General features: G+C 40.9%; 1 protein-coding gene across 17 annotated transcripts in view; it reads left to right on the top strand.

Annotated features, from left to right (window-relative positions):
- rhbdl3 (rhomboid, veinlet-like 3 (Drosophila)) overlaps positions 1-14,798 on the top strand; it is a 75,131-nt gene that overhangs the window by 54,852 nt on the left and 5,481 nt on the right. For all 17 annotated transcript variants that reach the window (XM_073952965.1, XM_073952963.1, XM_073952960.1 and 14 more), the window contains 2 exon segments: positions 2,978-3,090; positions 5,191-5,291. In XM_073952965.1, coding sequence (XP_073809066.1) covers positions 2,978-3,090; positions 5,191-5,291 — 214 coding nt within the window.

Below are 14,798 nucleotides of genomic sequence, written 5' to 3'. Positions count from 1 at the left end.
CATGTAAACACAAGTCACACGTTACTTTCGACATACATGACAAGACAAGAGCAGTGCCCAGAGTCTGCAACAAAAACAAGAATTCAATTCAACTTTATTTCTATAGTGCTTTTATAATGTAGATTGTGTCAAAGCAGCTTAACATAGCAAATTGAAACTGTCAGAGTTGAAGTTCAGTTTAGTTTAGTTCACTGACAGAGGGCTCTATTTTGATGGTCCATGCGCAGAGCGCAAAACGCAGGGCGCAAACGCTTTCAGGGCATGTCAGAATGTATTTTTGCTAATTTACGGACGGGAAAATACGCTTTGCACCAAGGCACATGGGCTAAAAAGGTTGAGTTTATTTTCTTAATGAGTTATAGGTGTGTTTTGAGAATAAACCAATTAGAGTCTCATCTCCCATTCTCTTTAAGACCCAGCTGCGTCGCGCCAAGAGTGCATTCACTTTTTACAGGACGCAAAGTAAGTCTAAGTGGAAAAAAATGAGCATTTCACTAGCAAACAGTTAACAGTTAACAGTTTTTTTAACAGAAAATTGTTAAACAGAGCATCTACTGCATGAGAATGAGAGATAATGGATCACTTTCACTTTCGCTCTTGGATAGGGAAACCTTTTCGCACAGACATCAATTAACCTATAAATAATTAATTTCGTTTGTTAAGCACAAAGATTTGTTTCAAAACTATTTCTAAATTCAGTTCTAATTTCTAGACAACAAATAAATGAACAATAATGACCAAGTGTGATCAAAATACTGAGTTATTTCCAAATACACCTGCCATGCCCCATATGGTTTAAAACCTGACGGGTGGGCAAATCTAAGCTTGTTTTTAATTAAACAAATATAAATATGGATATAATTAATAATACTGCTAATAATAATAACATTATACAAAAGCAAATTGTTATGAATGAACTGAAAAAGCCTCCCAAGATGAAAAACATAAAAGTGGTGATATTTCATATTTATGTAGGCTAGAAAATAATGTTTTGTAATATTTTAATCCTTTATACTTATGTCCTATATCTGTTCTTATTATATTCTATATATATATATATATATATATATATATATATATATATATATATATATATATATATATATATATATATATATCCTTAATATTTACATTTTTTCATATGTAAAGATGTTTGCCTATTGCTCTCTTGTGCGTATTAAGCAGTGCGTAAGCGAGGCGTAACTCTGCGCCGGAGTTTAGACCGGGTTAGTTTTGGTCTAATGAAAAATCTATTATAGTTTCTCAAAATAGCGACGCGCCAGTGGTCCGCCTCAGAACGCCTTTCTTTTTAGACCAGAACGCCTATGGGCGCACAAATGAGCGCTAATGCATTTGCTATTTAAAGAGCGTAGCGCAATGCCTCAAAACGACTCTTGCGCCAAGCTGAAACTACCAAAAGACTATTGCGCCACGTCTTGCGCCACGTCTTGCGCCACACTGCGCCGGGTGTATGATAGGGCCCAGAGTGTGTGTCTTCCTCCCAAACTGTGTAAAAAAAAAGTCTGTTTCAGAGTTTAGGTGCCAGTTATGAAAAAGATCTTCAACCTACAGTTACTCACACATTGCTTTCTGATGTGCAAGTTTTCTTTTGTTGAGTTGTTGTTTTTTTTTTTTTGGTCATTTGAACACATATTGTATGAGGACCAACAGCATAGCAATAGTTCAGTAAACAAAAGGTTAATACTAAGAGAATGTGTTGCCAGTTACAGTCTCTTTTATTTTTAATTACGAAAACGTTACTTCACTTTTAAATTCCATTATTACTCACAAGTAAGTCAGGTACATTTATATTCTGTTTCCGTGACCTAAGCAACATGTCCCAGTTATCAGTTATCTGAAGTGATATCAGGTCCTTGTTTTATTAGGATAAATGGTCTGACCTTGTCCTGATTCTTGTTGCTTTAGATCTGTGTCCAGATTTTGCCCCCACTGGGCTTCCATGTGTTTAGCAATGTTGAAGAGAGCCAAGTATGTGACATGAGAAATTTCACCTGTGGTTAAAAGTGTTTCTGTGTCACCCAGATTTGTCATTATTTGGTGCCAGTGTCAGATCTGCTGTTGTTGGTGCCAGAGACTTTCTGTTTAACAGTTTTCCATGTACTCTTCCGAAAGTCATACATTTAAAGCAGCTGGTGAAATCATCAGTGCTTCAAGGGAAAAAAAACAGGACTAAACAAAGTTGGGGCATTCATGGTTTTCAATTATTATATCTTATTTAATGGCATTCACTTATTTAATAGGAGTAAAATATATTACTTTTTGCATTAACAGATGTAAAACAAATGAGCAGAATACAGTGATTAAAACCATCTTCTGGACAGTCAGAGTTACTTTACACTACTGTATATGAGATTTTATTTAGACGTCTGTTTGAATATAAACTTTGTTTAGGGGTGAAACACACTTGTTGGTGTTTAATTCATGATAATTAGAGTGTTGTGTTTTGTATGGGAAATAAATATCTGGGGCGAAGCAGTGGCGCAGTAGGTAGTGCTGTCGCCTCACAGCAATAAGGTCGCTGGGTCGCTGATTCGAGCCTCGGCTCAGTTGGCGTTTCTGTGTGGAGTTTGCATGTTCTCCCTGCGTTCGCGTGGGTTTCCTCCTGGTGCTCCGGTTTCCCCCACAGTCCAAAGACATGTGGTACAGGTGAATTGGGTGGGCTAAATTGTCCATAGTGTATGAGTGTGTGTGTGAATGTGTGTGTGGATGTTTCCCAGAGATGGGTTGCGGATGGAAGGGCAAGTAAAAGCTTGCTGGATAAGTTGGCGGTTCATTCCGCTGTGGCGACACCGGATTAATAAAGGGACTAAGCTGACAAGAAAATGAAATTAATGAAATAAATATCTAGCTAAATAATGCTGATAGACACTAAGTATACTGTATGGAGACTGCAGTTTAATGGTATTAATCCGTTACAGAAGTGCATCTGTGCTAATGGCTGATTTAAATGTTTCAGAATTGAACACCTGGGTCTAAACATGGCCATGCAGCTTTTGGTGGGTGTGCCACTTGAGATGGTCCATGGAGCTTTGAGAATCGGCCTAGTGTATGTGTGTGGCGCCCTGGCAGGTGAGTCTAACACATCATGCTTTTTTTCTCTTTTTTCTGGTATTATTTGTGCTGAATTCATGGTAAAAAATGTAAGAATTTGTGGGAGAATGTTTTGTGCTTTAATTTTTTTACATTTTACATTTTATTAATATTTAAAATCAGTGTGTAAAGTGGGTATGATTGTATGGGTGTTTCCCAGTGCTGGAAGTGCATCCTCCACATAAAACCTATGCCAGAGAATTTGGTGGTTCATTTCACTGTGGCGACCCCTGATAAATCAGAGACAAGCTGAAGGATGTTGATTGAGTGAGTGAGTGAGTGAGTGAGTGAGGGAGTGAGTATTTACAGTGGGTTTTTTTTCTAAGAAGACATAATTTCTATATTTAATTAAATAACCATATGTCCTTAAAAGGAAAGTACATTTATAAGCTACTACTTTTTTACAGCCCTGGGTGATATAGAAGTAACAACAGTAATTCACACATAATCCACACACACATTCTACCAACTTAAGGTGACACCTACAGCAACATTTACCACTGTGTGTCTAGTTGTCTGTTTATGCTTCACTCCGATCCTACTTGTATATTAAATGCATCATTTCATATAAAATTTAAGTGGTGGTTTTTAAGACTACACTTATATAAAAATTACCTTAAAACTACAACATACTGACTGATTTTATTGATTCCATGGGTTTCAATATTTCATTATTCAGCCACTCTTAGTTTATCTGTGTTAATTCTAAAAACTAAAGTTGAAAACCCGGTGTCAGATGAATGGAAGCAAACATTTTGGTATGACTTATAGTTCAATTATTTCAATGGTCGATCCGTCTTCTTTTAGACTTCTGTAGTTAAAAAAACTGAAAAGCTGATTGAACAGTAAAGAAAAAAAGAAGAAAAAAAGAAAAACACAGACAAGATCAAATAACAGTCTAAAAGACCAGCAAAGAAGAACAGAAAGGACAATTTTAGGAAAACCAAAGAGCTGAAAAGAGATGAGGTGTGAATTAACTGAATTTCACAATTTATTTTTAGGCAAAAATCTGTTATCATTGGTTCAGTCAGAAATATGTTGAGCTAATAAAAAAATAATAAATACTTATAACAAAATAAAGTTTACCAAACAGTGTAGTGTAATTAAATATTGTAAATTGTTCCGTACTACAGATGACAGACAACAGAATTTAAATTTTAGCTCTTTTTTAACTAACCAATTCCAACACTTACAACACCAATTCCAGCATTTTTGTTGAAAGATACAATAGTTTAGAAAAGAAAAAACACTGAATAAATTTGGGAAGTCTGCTGAACAACATGCCTTGGTGTGGGAAAGAAAATAAAAAAATCTAATGTTTTTATTTCAGTTTAGTCATCAGACTTTTACAGTTGTAAAATGGTCACAACCAATGTCTGAATTTCCCCAGAAATTGATCTTTGTTTTGTTTTTAATTCCTTTTATCCTCCTGTATTATCGAAGAAAAACAGAATAACAATATAATATAGTACATCTGCTTTCCAGATGTATAAAATTACTGTAATCACTGTAAATAGTTTGTTTCTATTATTCATAATAGTTCATCATATTATTATATATTACTTGTTTTATTTAATTTCTATAATATTAATAAGATTCTTGGTAAAAAAAAAATTGTTTGTTTGTGTTTGAAAATATTTTTGATAAATATGCTGATATGCTTTGAGACAGTGCTGAATGTTTATCAAAGGCTCAAGAGATTATTTGTACTAGTTTCTTATTATTTTTATTATTCGAAAAGTATTATTGACAAAAATACCACTTGGATGTCTTGGTGTTGTATGTTAAAATTCCTCTGATTTCAACAATGCTGTTAAAATAGAAAAGTCAAATACAATTTTGTCATTTGCCTATTCCATAGCCTGGTTATTTTCTTTAAATACATTTACACAATAACTTTGTGTGGGGAACAAATTGTAATTTTAATTATTATTCACTGATGTTTTTTCCATTTGTTATCTTATCAATCTCATTTGCTGTCTTTTGTTCAAATGTTATTTGGTCAGTTGTTAACAATGTCTGCTCCTGTGTCTAAAGTGATTTGTATGACTGACTTTTGTTTGCATTGTCTTCCTGCAGGCTCTTTGGCTGTTTCTGTGACGGATATGACAGCACCTGTGGTTGGTTCATCAGGAGGAGTCTATGCACTGGTTTCTGCTCACCTCGCCAATGTTGTCATGGTAATTGAAAACACTTAGTACATTTTTTGATTCATCAGATTGTAAAACCGAGTGAGATTCTATTAGACAAAAACTGAATGTGGATTATATGATAAATTAATGATAAATGATAAAAGTACCAGTAAAAGGGTCAATACAAAGAAGGCAGGAGTCCTGACCTAACAAGCAGGTTAAAGTAGTGGTGTAGCTTAGTGTATGTTACATTTGTTCGTTTCAGGTGTCTGTTAATAACCGAGGACATGAAAATCACTTACTTACTATGTCTATACAGGGCCGGAGCAAGCTGAACTGCCACTCTAGGCAAAGTAATGCCGCCCGCAACCCTGACGTGACAGCGGCGGGGCGGGGGGTTGGGGGATCTTGGGGGGTTAGGTGGGGGAAGGGGGGGGGGTTGAGCTGTCGCGGACACCGCCCTCTTGGTTCTGCCACCCTAGACGCGGATATAACTGAGGGCGCGGGTGGTGAGGGTAGTGTCAGGGACGTGTCAGGGATGCCGCTCTCTCTATTCTACCGCAATGGACGCAAATATAACTGAGGGCGCGGTGGATAGTGTCGGGGACGCCGCCCTTTCTATTCTGCCGCCCTAGACGGCCGCCTAGGTCACCTCTATGGACGCGCCGGCCCTGTGTCTTTGTCAGAATTAGTTTTAGGGTGCTTTCACACCTGTGAATCGATTCAGTTGTTCCGAAACAGAGATTAAATTTGTTACATTGTTGCTCTTTGCTCTTGGAGCGGTTCGCTTTCACACTGCAAAGTTTCTAATCGGATCAAAAGAGCTAAAACAAGTCAAGTGCGAGTAAACTCTCCTTACATTGGTCAGAGTGTCAGGGTTTATTTTGCAGCGTCCCGCTAAACTGTCAGGAGAGGTGGTGGTTTGGTGGTGTTTGGGTGCGCGCGCGTGACGTGTCTGAGGAGAGACACGGTGGGGAGGGGTGAGAAGGGTGCGTGACGATGCCTATTTAAGGACTGGGAGAGAGACGCGAGATTACCGGGAGATCATCACTCGTTTGCGGGCATCCGGAGACTCGCGAAACTTCCCGCCATACTCATAATTCTCTCTTCATATAGCCGTAAGCCTATTACATATCCATAAAACACTGTGATATAACCGCGCTCGGATCGGATCGCTTTCTCATTGCAATCGAACCGCTCCAGGGTTCGTTTTAATCGAGCCGAGACCACCTCATTCAAGCGATCTCGGAGCGATTACTTTGGCGCGGAACAGAGCGCGATTGCCCTGTTCACATATGCCAATCGAACCGCGCTAACTGGGCAAACGAGATACGTTCCGAAACAAAAGTGTAGGTGTGAAAGCACCCTTAGTCAGTTATGGCAATAATGTTCAAGATGTTTACTGGCAAAAGACTTTATGTTCTTTTTGTTCAGCAGCGGTTTTTGTCTTGGAACTCTGTCACGCAAACTTTTTTGACCTGTCTCTTTCTTATGGTGGAGTCATGAACTATCATCTTAATTGAGGCAAGTGAGGCCTGCAGTTTAGTTGTTGAGATGTATGGAGGAGTTGGTTCTGCTCTCTTGGGGTAAATTTGGTTGGCCAGCCACTCCTGGGAAGATTCTCCACTGTTCCATGTTTTGCCATTTGTAGATAATGGCTCTCACTATGATTTGCTGGAGTCCCAAAGTTTTAGAAACGGCTTTATAAGCTTTTCCAGACTGGTAGATCTCAATTATTATTGTGTTCTTATTTATTTTGTAATTTCTTTAAATCTCAGCTGGATGTGTAGCTTTTGAGGATCTTTTGGTCTATTTTACTTTGGCAGGTCCTATTCAAGTGATTTCTTGATTGCAAACAGACGTGACAGTAATCAGAACTGGGTTTGGCTTGAGAAATCTAACTTGGGTGTGATAAACCAGAGTTAACGGGCACCTATGATGCAAAATCAACTATTACAAGCTCTCTGGACAGAACTTTGTGTTAGTATAATGTGTTCACTGTTATTTTGGAGTGCTATTCACCTTAATCTTCCCATATGAGTGGGTGCAGCCATATTAATCTTTTTGGCTTTAGACTGCTGGTCTCTTTTACTTTCATTCAATTTTAGACATTAAAACAGCTTGTTATGCTGCTTGATGTTGCAAACTGATATTTTCTTATTATATTTTTGTGTCAGCATAGGACGTGCATTCATGTTGCATGTGAGCTTGCACAATATACTGACACTCAGGCGAGGAGACTAAATAAAGTTATTATATAATATGTCCACAAATGTAATCTCGTTGCTTGATAATATTCCGTTTGAACCATTGAAGGCAAATGGTCTAGTTATGAGTTGTATCGGCGGATCAGATACAACTGTGCAGCTTTATTCAAAGAGATTGACGGTACAGGCAAGTTCAACACAGGAACAAACAGGAGCATGCAGGAAATTCAGAGGGTGGTCAATGTTACAGGAGAATGATCGGGACAGACAGCAAAACAACATAAACAATAAACAAGGCAAAGGTCAAAAGCCACAGAAAGACAGTAGAAGGAAACGCTTTGAAATGCTCACTACAGTTTAACAAGACTCAGCTTATATGTGTGTGCTGTGTGTATAGTCCCGGTAATCAGTTCTCACGAGTTTCAGCTGCATTTATGTAATCAGTTGTGATTGGGAACTGGTGTGTGTGAGAGGTGCATGATGGGATCTGTAGTTCAGTTTGGTGGCAGATGAGTAGTTTGAGTGTTTTCCAGCAAGGGCTAGATCGTGCTATGTCTGTTTTGAGGATGATTTTAGTATTTTTCTGGACTTTAAATTAGTCGAGAAACTTGCCGTTTCAGGGGTTTGGAACAACACAAGGGCAAGTAATGACTGACTTTTCATTTTTGTCTGAACTAACTCTTTAAAGCTGTTTATCAGATCTTTGTACACATAATATGTTTTTTAGACCAAACACTCTTTAAAATATGTCTTGCAGACTGGGTATGCAAAAGCAGCAGCTCTTATAGAGCACTCAGTAATCATAATTTTTTTTTCTCATTAACCCCTTCAACTGTACTGTATTAGTGGACTAACTTAGAGGATAGTGAATAGTGGTATAGAGTAGGGGTTCCATAACTTTTTAGCCTGTGACTCCCAAATTAACCATGTCAGTGACTCACAACCCCTACTATCCTCTGAGGTGGCCACAAATATACAAACCTTGCATGTAATTCCGCACACATACTAATAGACCCAAGTCTATTCTTCAAGAGTTCACACTTAGCTGATGATTTACAAAGCTTATTTGGCATGCTGTCCCGGGAGAGAGCCCCGAGCTCAAGGGCTCCTCGAGCCCGGGGCTTCCTCCCGTTGGCAGAGCAAGAAGGGAGCCCGAGCTCGGTGGATCTCAGAACTCCCCTGCCGCTGTAGCTAAGGGAACGTAAGGAATTAGACCAGCTTGATTGTTAAGTATGTTGAATGTCTTTGGATGGTGGGAGGAAACCGGAGAGCCCGGGGAAAACCCACGCGGACACGGGAAGGACATACAAACTCCCCACAGAAACACTCACCGGTCCTATCGAACTAGGACCGGCAGTATTCTTGCTGTGTGGTTCACAGTGCTAACCACTGGACCGCCGTGCCGCCCAATTACAGGTAAAGGAGGAGAATAGGGGAGGAGGGGGGTTTCTTCCAAACGAAGATAAAGTGAACTGAAAACTTAGACTATTTATGGTGCCTTAGGGCTCATATGATTGGAAGATTAGTGATTAGCAAATGCGAGACTGGACGTGATAAATCATAAGCACGTGATCCTCTCGAAATTAGTTTATGAATAAACTTCACTTCAAGAGTTCACACTTAGCTGATGATTTACAAAGCTTATTTGGCATGCTGTCCCGGGAGAGAGCCCCGAGCTCAAGGGCTCCTCGAGCCCGGGGCTTCCTCCCGTTGGCAGAGCAAGAAGGGAGCCTGAGCTCGGTGGATCTCAGAACTCCCCAAAATGCAGAAATTAATCGCTCGGGACAGCAGCCGCGTATTCGAAGAAAAAACCCCCCAAAAGGCAGGAAATTTAGAGCTATATCCGGCTGCTGGATATAATAGAAGGAAAGAGGTTAAATGCATGGGCATTAATTAGATAGGATTAATAAGGGTGAAAAGAGGATTCTAATAACTCTTGCTGGAGTTAGAGTTTGAAGGAACCCCTGCGGGGTTCATGGTTTTCGGGGTTAAGAAGAAGGGGAGAATAGGTGGTTTGAAGCAGTGAAAAGAGAACTTTGAGTGAATCTTGTGGGAGTTGGAGCTCTAAGTGACCCCTGCGGGGGCCAGAGTAGAGTGAAGGTATGGAGCAGAGAGTGGAGGAGAGTAGCTCTTACGAAAGATGGAGCTTTTGTGAGAGTTTGAGTTTAGAGCGGCCTCTGCGGAGGTTAGAGCTTGAGGGTAGGGTGTAGATAGGAGTGACCTCTGCGGAGGTTAGAGCTTGAGGGTAGGGTGAAGATAGGAGCGACCTCTGCGGAGGTTTGAGCTTGAAGGTAGGGTGTAGATAGGAGTGACCTCTGCGGAGGTTTGAGCTTGAGGGTAGGGTGTAGATAGGAGCGACCTCTGCGGAGGTTTGAGCTTGAAGGTAGGGTGTAGATAGGAGTGACCTCTGCGGAGGTTTGAGCTTGAGGGTAGGGTGTAGATAGGAGTGACCTCTGCGGAGGTTTGAGCTTGAGGGTAGGGTGTAGATAGGAGTGACCTCTGCGGAGGTTTGAGCTTGAGGGTAGGGTGTAGATAGGAGCGACCTCTGCGGAGGTTTGAGCTTGAAGGTAGGGTGTAGATAGGAGTGACCTCTGCGGAGGTTTGAGCTTGAGGGTAGGGTGTAGATAGGAGTGACCTCTGCGGAGGTTTGAGCTTGAGGGTAGAGTGTAGCTGGGAGGAGCAATGAGTGGGAGGGAGTAACTCTTGTGAGAGTTTGAGTTTAGAGCGGCCTCTGCGGAGGTTAGAGCTTGGGGGTAGAGTGTAGCTGGGAGGAGCAATGAGTAGGAGAGAGTAACTCTTGTGAGAGTTTGAGTTTAGAGCGGCCTCTGCGGAGGTTAGAGCTTGAGGGTAGGGTGTAGATAGGAGCGACCTCTGCGGAGGTTTGAGCTTGAGGGTAGTGTAGATAGGGGCAACCTCTGCGGAGGTCATGGCTTGGAGGTAGCGTGTAGATGGGAGGAGCAGAAAGTGGGAGGGAGTAACTCATGTGAGAGTTTGAGTTTGGAGCGACCTCTGCGGAGGTTAGAGCTTGAGGGTAGGGTGTAGATAGGAAAACATAGATATCTGTGAGTGGGAGAGAGGATTTGTATAACTCTTGCGAGAGTTGGAGCTCGGAGCGACCTCGTGGAAGTCCGAGTTTGTATAACAAATTGAGGTTGCTGGAATGCTAACTGTAATGGCCATTGGGGGCGTCCTTGGCAAAAACCTGTAGGGGTGCCATTGTTGGACGATTAGGCTTCTGCTGAGTTTGGTTAGGATGACTCTAGCGAGAGTTGATTCTCTATTAGGTACCTTTGTGAGTTGGAGCCTTGTGGGGAGTTGCTTGGGGGTTGGTTAGAGCCTGTTGTGCTTCTTTGAGGTGGTATTTACTGAGGCGTATGTAAGATTTAAAAGCTTCAGAAGACCAGCGACCAAGGGTCTGGATCTGATTGTGTGAGAGCCCGTTAGAGGCTGCTGTAGTGGCTGCGCCAATCCTGAATGAGTGGCTGGAAAAAGGCTCTGGGGAAAAACCTGATAGGCGAAGAATTTCTTTAAGGTGTTTTTGGAACCAGAATCGAGATACTGGACGGTTAACGTCGTCAGTAAAAAGCGGGGCCGTAGGGTTAGCTTCTTGAGATTTTCTTAGATTAAGATAGGCTAGGAGGGTTTGGAATGGGCGAGTAGGAGAAGGTATGTCGAAAATGAGGATAGAGTGTCCTTTCTGGGTTTGATCTGTTTTGCTTTGTTTGATAAGGAAAGAGATGGTTTCCTTATCTTGCAAAGCTAGATCTGAGATGGTGGGGTGGAGTAGAGGGTTAAATTTAGATGTAACTGTTAATTCGGAACATCTAAGAAACCCAAAAAATGCTAGATTAAACATAGCAAGGTGCGGGCTGTATGGGAGGAAATATACCCTTTGCGAAGGGTGTAGATGCATGAGGTAAGGATTTTTAGTGTGATGGGTTGTCTGGCATCAGGGCTGGTGGGGTGGTTTTTCTGAATACCCTTGATAAGAAGGGAGGTTTGCGAATTTGTGATGGCGTCGGAAGGACACCAATGGATTAATTTGTGAAAGAACTGGATCCCGCAAAGGTGGCTCTTTATTGAACTGGCTTGTAGGTGATTTGCGGTGTGAAGGTGGGATATATAGGAAGTGATAGAGAGGAGAGAAAAATCAGGGAAAGGAAGTTGGTGTAGAATATGGAATTGTTTGAACGAATTCCATGCTGTGAGGTATGCATTGAGGGTTCTAGGAGCTATTGCTTGCAGGATGAGAGATAGAGAAGTTTGGTGAAGATTATGAAGTGGGTGGTTTATGGCAATATCGTTTCTGAATACGGAGGTACAGGCGTTGGGTGAGGGTCTGCTTCCGGGGCCAGTTGCCAGAATTTCTGTAGAGAGAAGCGAGAGAGAGAGTCAGCAATTTGGTTTTTGCAACCAGGTTCATGTTCAGCAATCATGATAAATTTTTTTTTTTTTTTTTTTTTTTTTTTTTTTTTTTTTTTAGCAGATATCCAGATAAGGCGTCTTAAAAATGGCATAAGTGCTTGGGAGTGAGAGCGCCTTTTGTTGATGCAATGCACTGTGGCTTCATTAATCGCAGTGAATGAGAATGCTAAAAGTAGACCATTCGTCCCCCCACAAGATGGCTGCTGCGACAATGGGGTAGAGTTCGAATAGGGCTGGAGAACATTGGTCTTTTGGGATGGAATTGAATTGGGGTGGCCATGTTGAGGCAAACCAGTGTCCTTTGTAGTAGCCGCCGAAACCAATTGAGGGGGCAGCGTCTGTGTATAGGTTAATGTCGATGGGGGATGTTGTTAAGTCGCTATAGAAAAAGGAACAGCCGTTCCATTGCTTAAGGAAAGAGATCCATAAGCAGAGTTCATCGCGACTTGGTTTAGAGAGAATAATTATTTCTTCTAAACCTTGAACTGTGGTGGATAGTTGAAGGAGGTGTGAAATAAAGGGGCGGCCCTGTGGAATGATGCGCATAGCGAAATTTAGATGGCCGAGAATTGATAGTTCTCGTTTTGTGCACATCTGTTTTTCGAGGAAGATTTGGGATAGAGAAATGATCCGATCGATCTTCTCTTTGGGGAGGGATGCTTGAAATTTGTGCGAGTCTAGATTAATGCCCAGAAATTCGATTGAAGTACTGGGACCTGGAGTTTTTTCCTCTGCTAGAGGAATTCCGAGATCAGCAAAAACTTGTTGGGTGATCGCTAAGTGTTTGGCTGGAGGAGATGACGGGGGAGAAATAATGAGAAAATCATCTAGAAGGTGGATGAGGTATGGAATTCCATAATTATTGGATAGAATCCAGCATAATGCTTCTGACATCATGTCAAATATTTTTGGGCTGCTTTTGCATCCGAAGGTTAGTCGGACTGCAAAATAGAATTGATTGCGCCAATAAATGCCAAAAAGGTGCCAGAAGTCTGGGTGGATTGGCATGATTTTAAAGGCAGAAGAGATGTCTACTTTGGCTAGCCAGGCGTTGTGGCCGGCTATCTTTATAAGAGAGATTGCTTGATCGATGTCGTGATAGTTGAGCGTATATTCTTCTAGTGGTATCGTGCTGTTAATGCTAGGGAAAGAGGAATTATGTGGGGACGAAAGGTCGACTATGAGGCGTTTTTTGCCAGAAAATTTTCGAGTTGCGACACCAATGGGGCTAATGCGTGAAATATTGAATGGAGGAGCCTTAAAAGGTCCGATCATGAATTTGTTGTCGATTTCTTTTTTAATAAGATAATCGACTGTTTCGGGTTCGGAGGTCGCAGACTGAAGGTTAGGACAAATTAGATAAAGTGAAAAATGGAATGTATCCTTTGTGAAGAGGATGTGGAGTGTAGTAGGTTGGATGAGGGTCAGCTTCTGGAGCCAGCAGTCATGATCTCTAAAATAGAAAAACAAAGAGAATCAGAAATTAAATCTTTGCAAAATAATACAAGTATGGCAGACATGAAAATTGTTTTAAATGATATCCATGCGAGGCATCTGAATAAGGGCATGTAAATGGAAGCGCTTTGTTAATGCATGGTCTGATAGCTTTATTGCTACAATGTGCAAGGATGGTAGAGGTGGGTGTTCGTCTCCCCACGGGATGGCAGAGGGATAGAGAGCTGAGCATATGGGGTGTGGCTTGTCTGGTGGTCCTGGAAAACTGGTATCTCTTGAAGAGTGAGCATGTGAAGTGATAGTGAAGTTCAAATTTTTATTTATAACAGTCAAGTGAGAAGTTTGTTGTCTTGCCGTTTTCACACCCGACTGACTTGCTACATAATCCTATATGACATTTTGTATGGCGTATTACACAGACTTTTGTGCTTGATGGCATAATGTTTTCCAATAGCTTGCTATAATTTAATTTAATAATCTTTTCAAAAGTTAAATGTCTATTGGAAATTTTTTTTTTTTTTTTTTTTTTTTTTTTTTCCCTCTTCTTAACTAAATTCACAAGCGTGTCTGGCCTATTCATTCATAAGGTCTTTGCAACAGAGTCAAGAGAGAGGGCGGGACCATCTCCAGTCTTTTAGCTCATTGGATGGTGATGCTTCTCTTTACAGCTATTGGCTTAACGGAGTTTCAGTCAGGCAATGCAAAAGGTGCAAAAAGCCTGGCGGCCATTTTGTTAATCAAATTCAACATTGTTTATGGCTGGAGCTGCTGTTCTGCTGAACACATTCCAGCAAACAATCTGTTAAACGATGGATCGCATGTGTACTGCTAGGAGAAGGTAAAGGTTCAGTTTTTGCAATAGCTTTGGAGTTTTGGCTGTTATCTTGCTGGGAAATAAGGTTGAAGACACAGCATATGCGTTGTGGAGGCTCTTTGAAGAGGAAGGTTTTGGTGTTGTTGTTTAAGCTGTTGATGAAATTGTTGGAGTTGTTTGAAATGGTAGTAATAGTTGTTGTTGTTGCTGTAGCTTGTGTATTGTAGCTTGTAGATTGAAGCTTTTAGATTGTATATTGTAGATAGTAGCTTGAAGCTTGTGGATTGAAGCGTGTAGATTGAAGCTTTTGTAGCGCTTGTAGCTTTTGTAGCTTTGTAGTTGATGAGCAGAGCAGAGCATTCTTCCAAACAGAGATCCTGATGATTGTAGCTTGTAGCTGCTTTGGTTGTCCATGCTGGTTTAGAGTTGTTTTTTCAACGGAGCTAGCTACGGTGAAGCTGTTTCTTCCAAACGAAGATAAAGTGAACTGAAAACTTAGACTATTTATGGTGCCTTAGGGCTCATATGATTGGAAGATTAGTGATTAGCAAATGCGAGACTGGACGTGATAAATCATAAGCACGTGATCCTCTCGAAATTAGTTTATGAATAAACTTCACTTAGTGTAATTTTGGAGACCACCACTTGGAGATC

The sequence above is a fragment of the Danio rerio genome, chromosome 6, assembly GCF_049306965.1.
Source record: "Danio rerio strain Tuebingen ecotype United States chromosome 6, GRCz12tu, whole genome shotgun sequence".
NCBI classification, from domain to species: Eukaryota; Metazoa; Chordata; class Actinopteri; order Cypriniformes; family Danionidae; genus Danio; species Danio rerio.
Note: the sequence above shows the minus strand (reverse complement) of the source record. Positions and strands in the feature narration are given on the sequence as shown.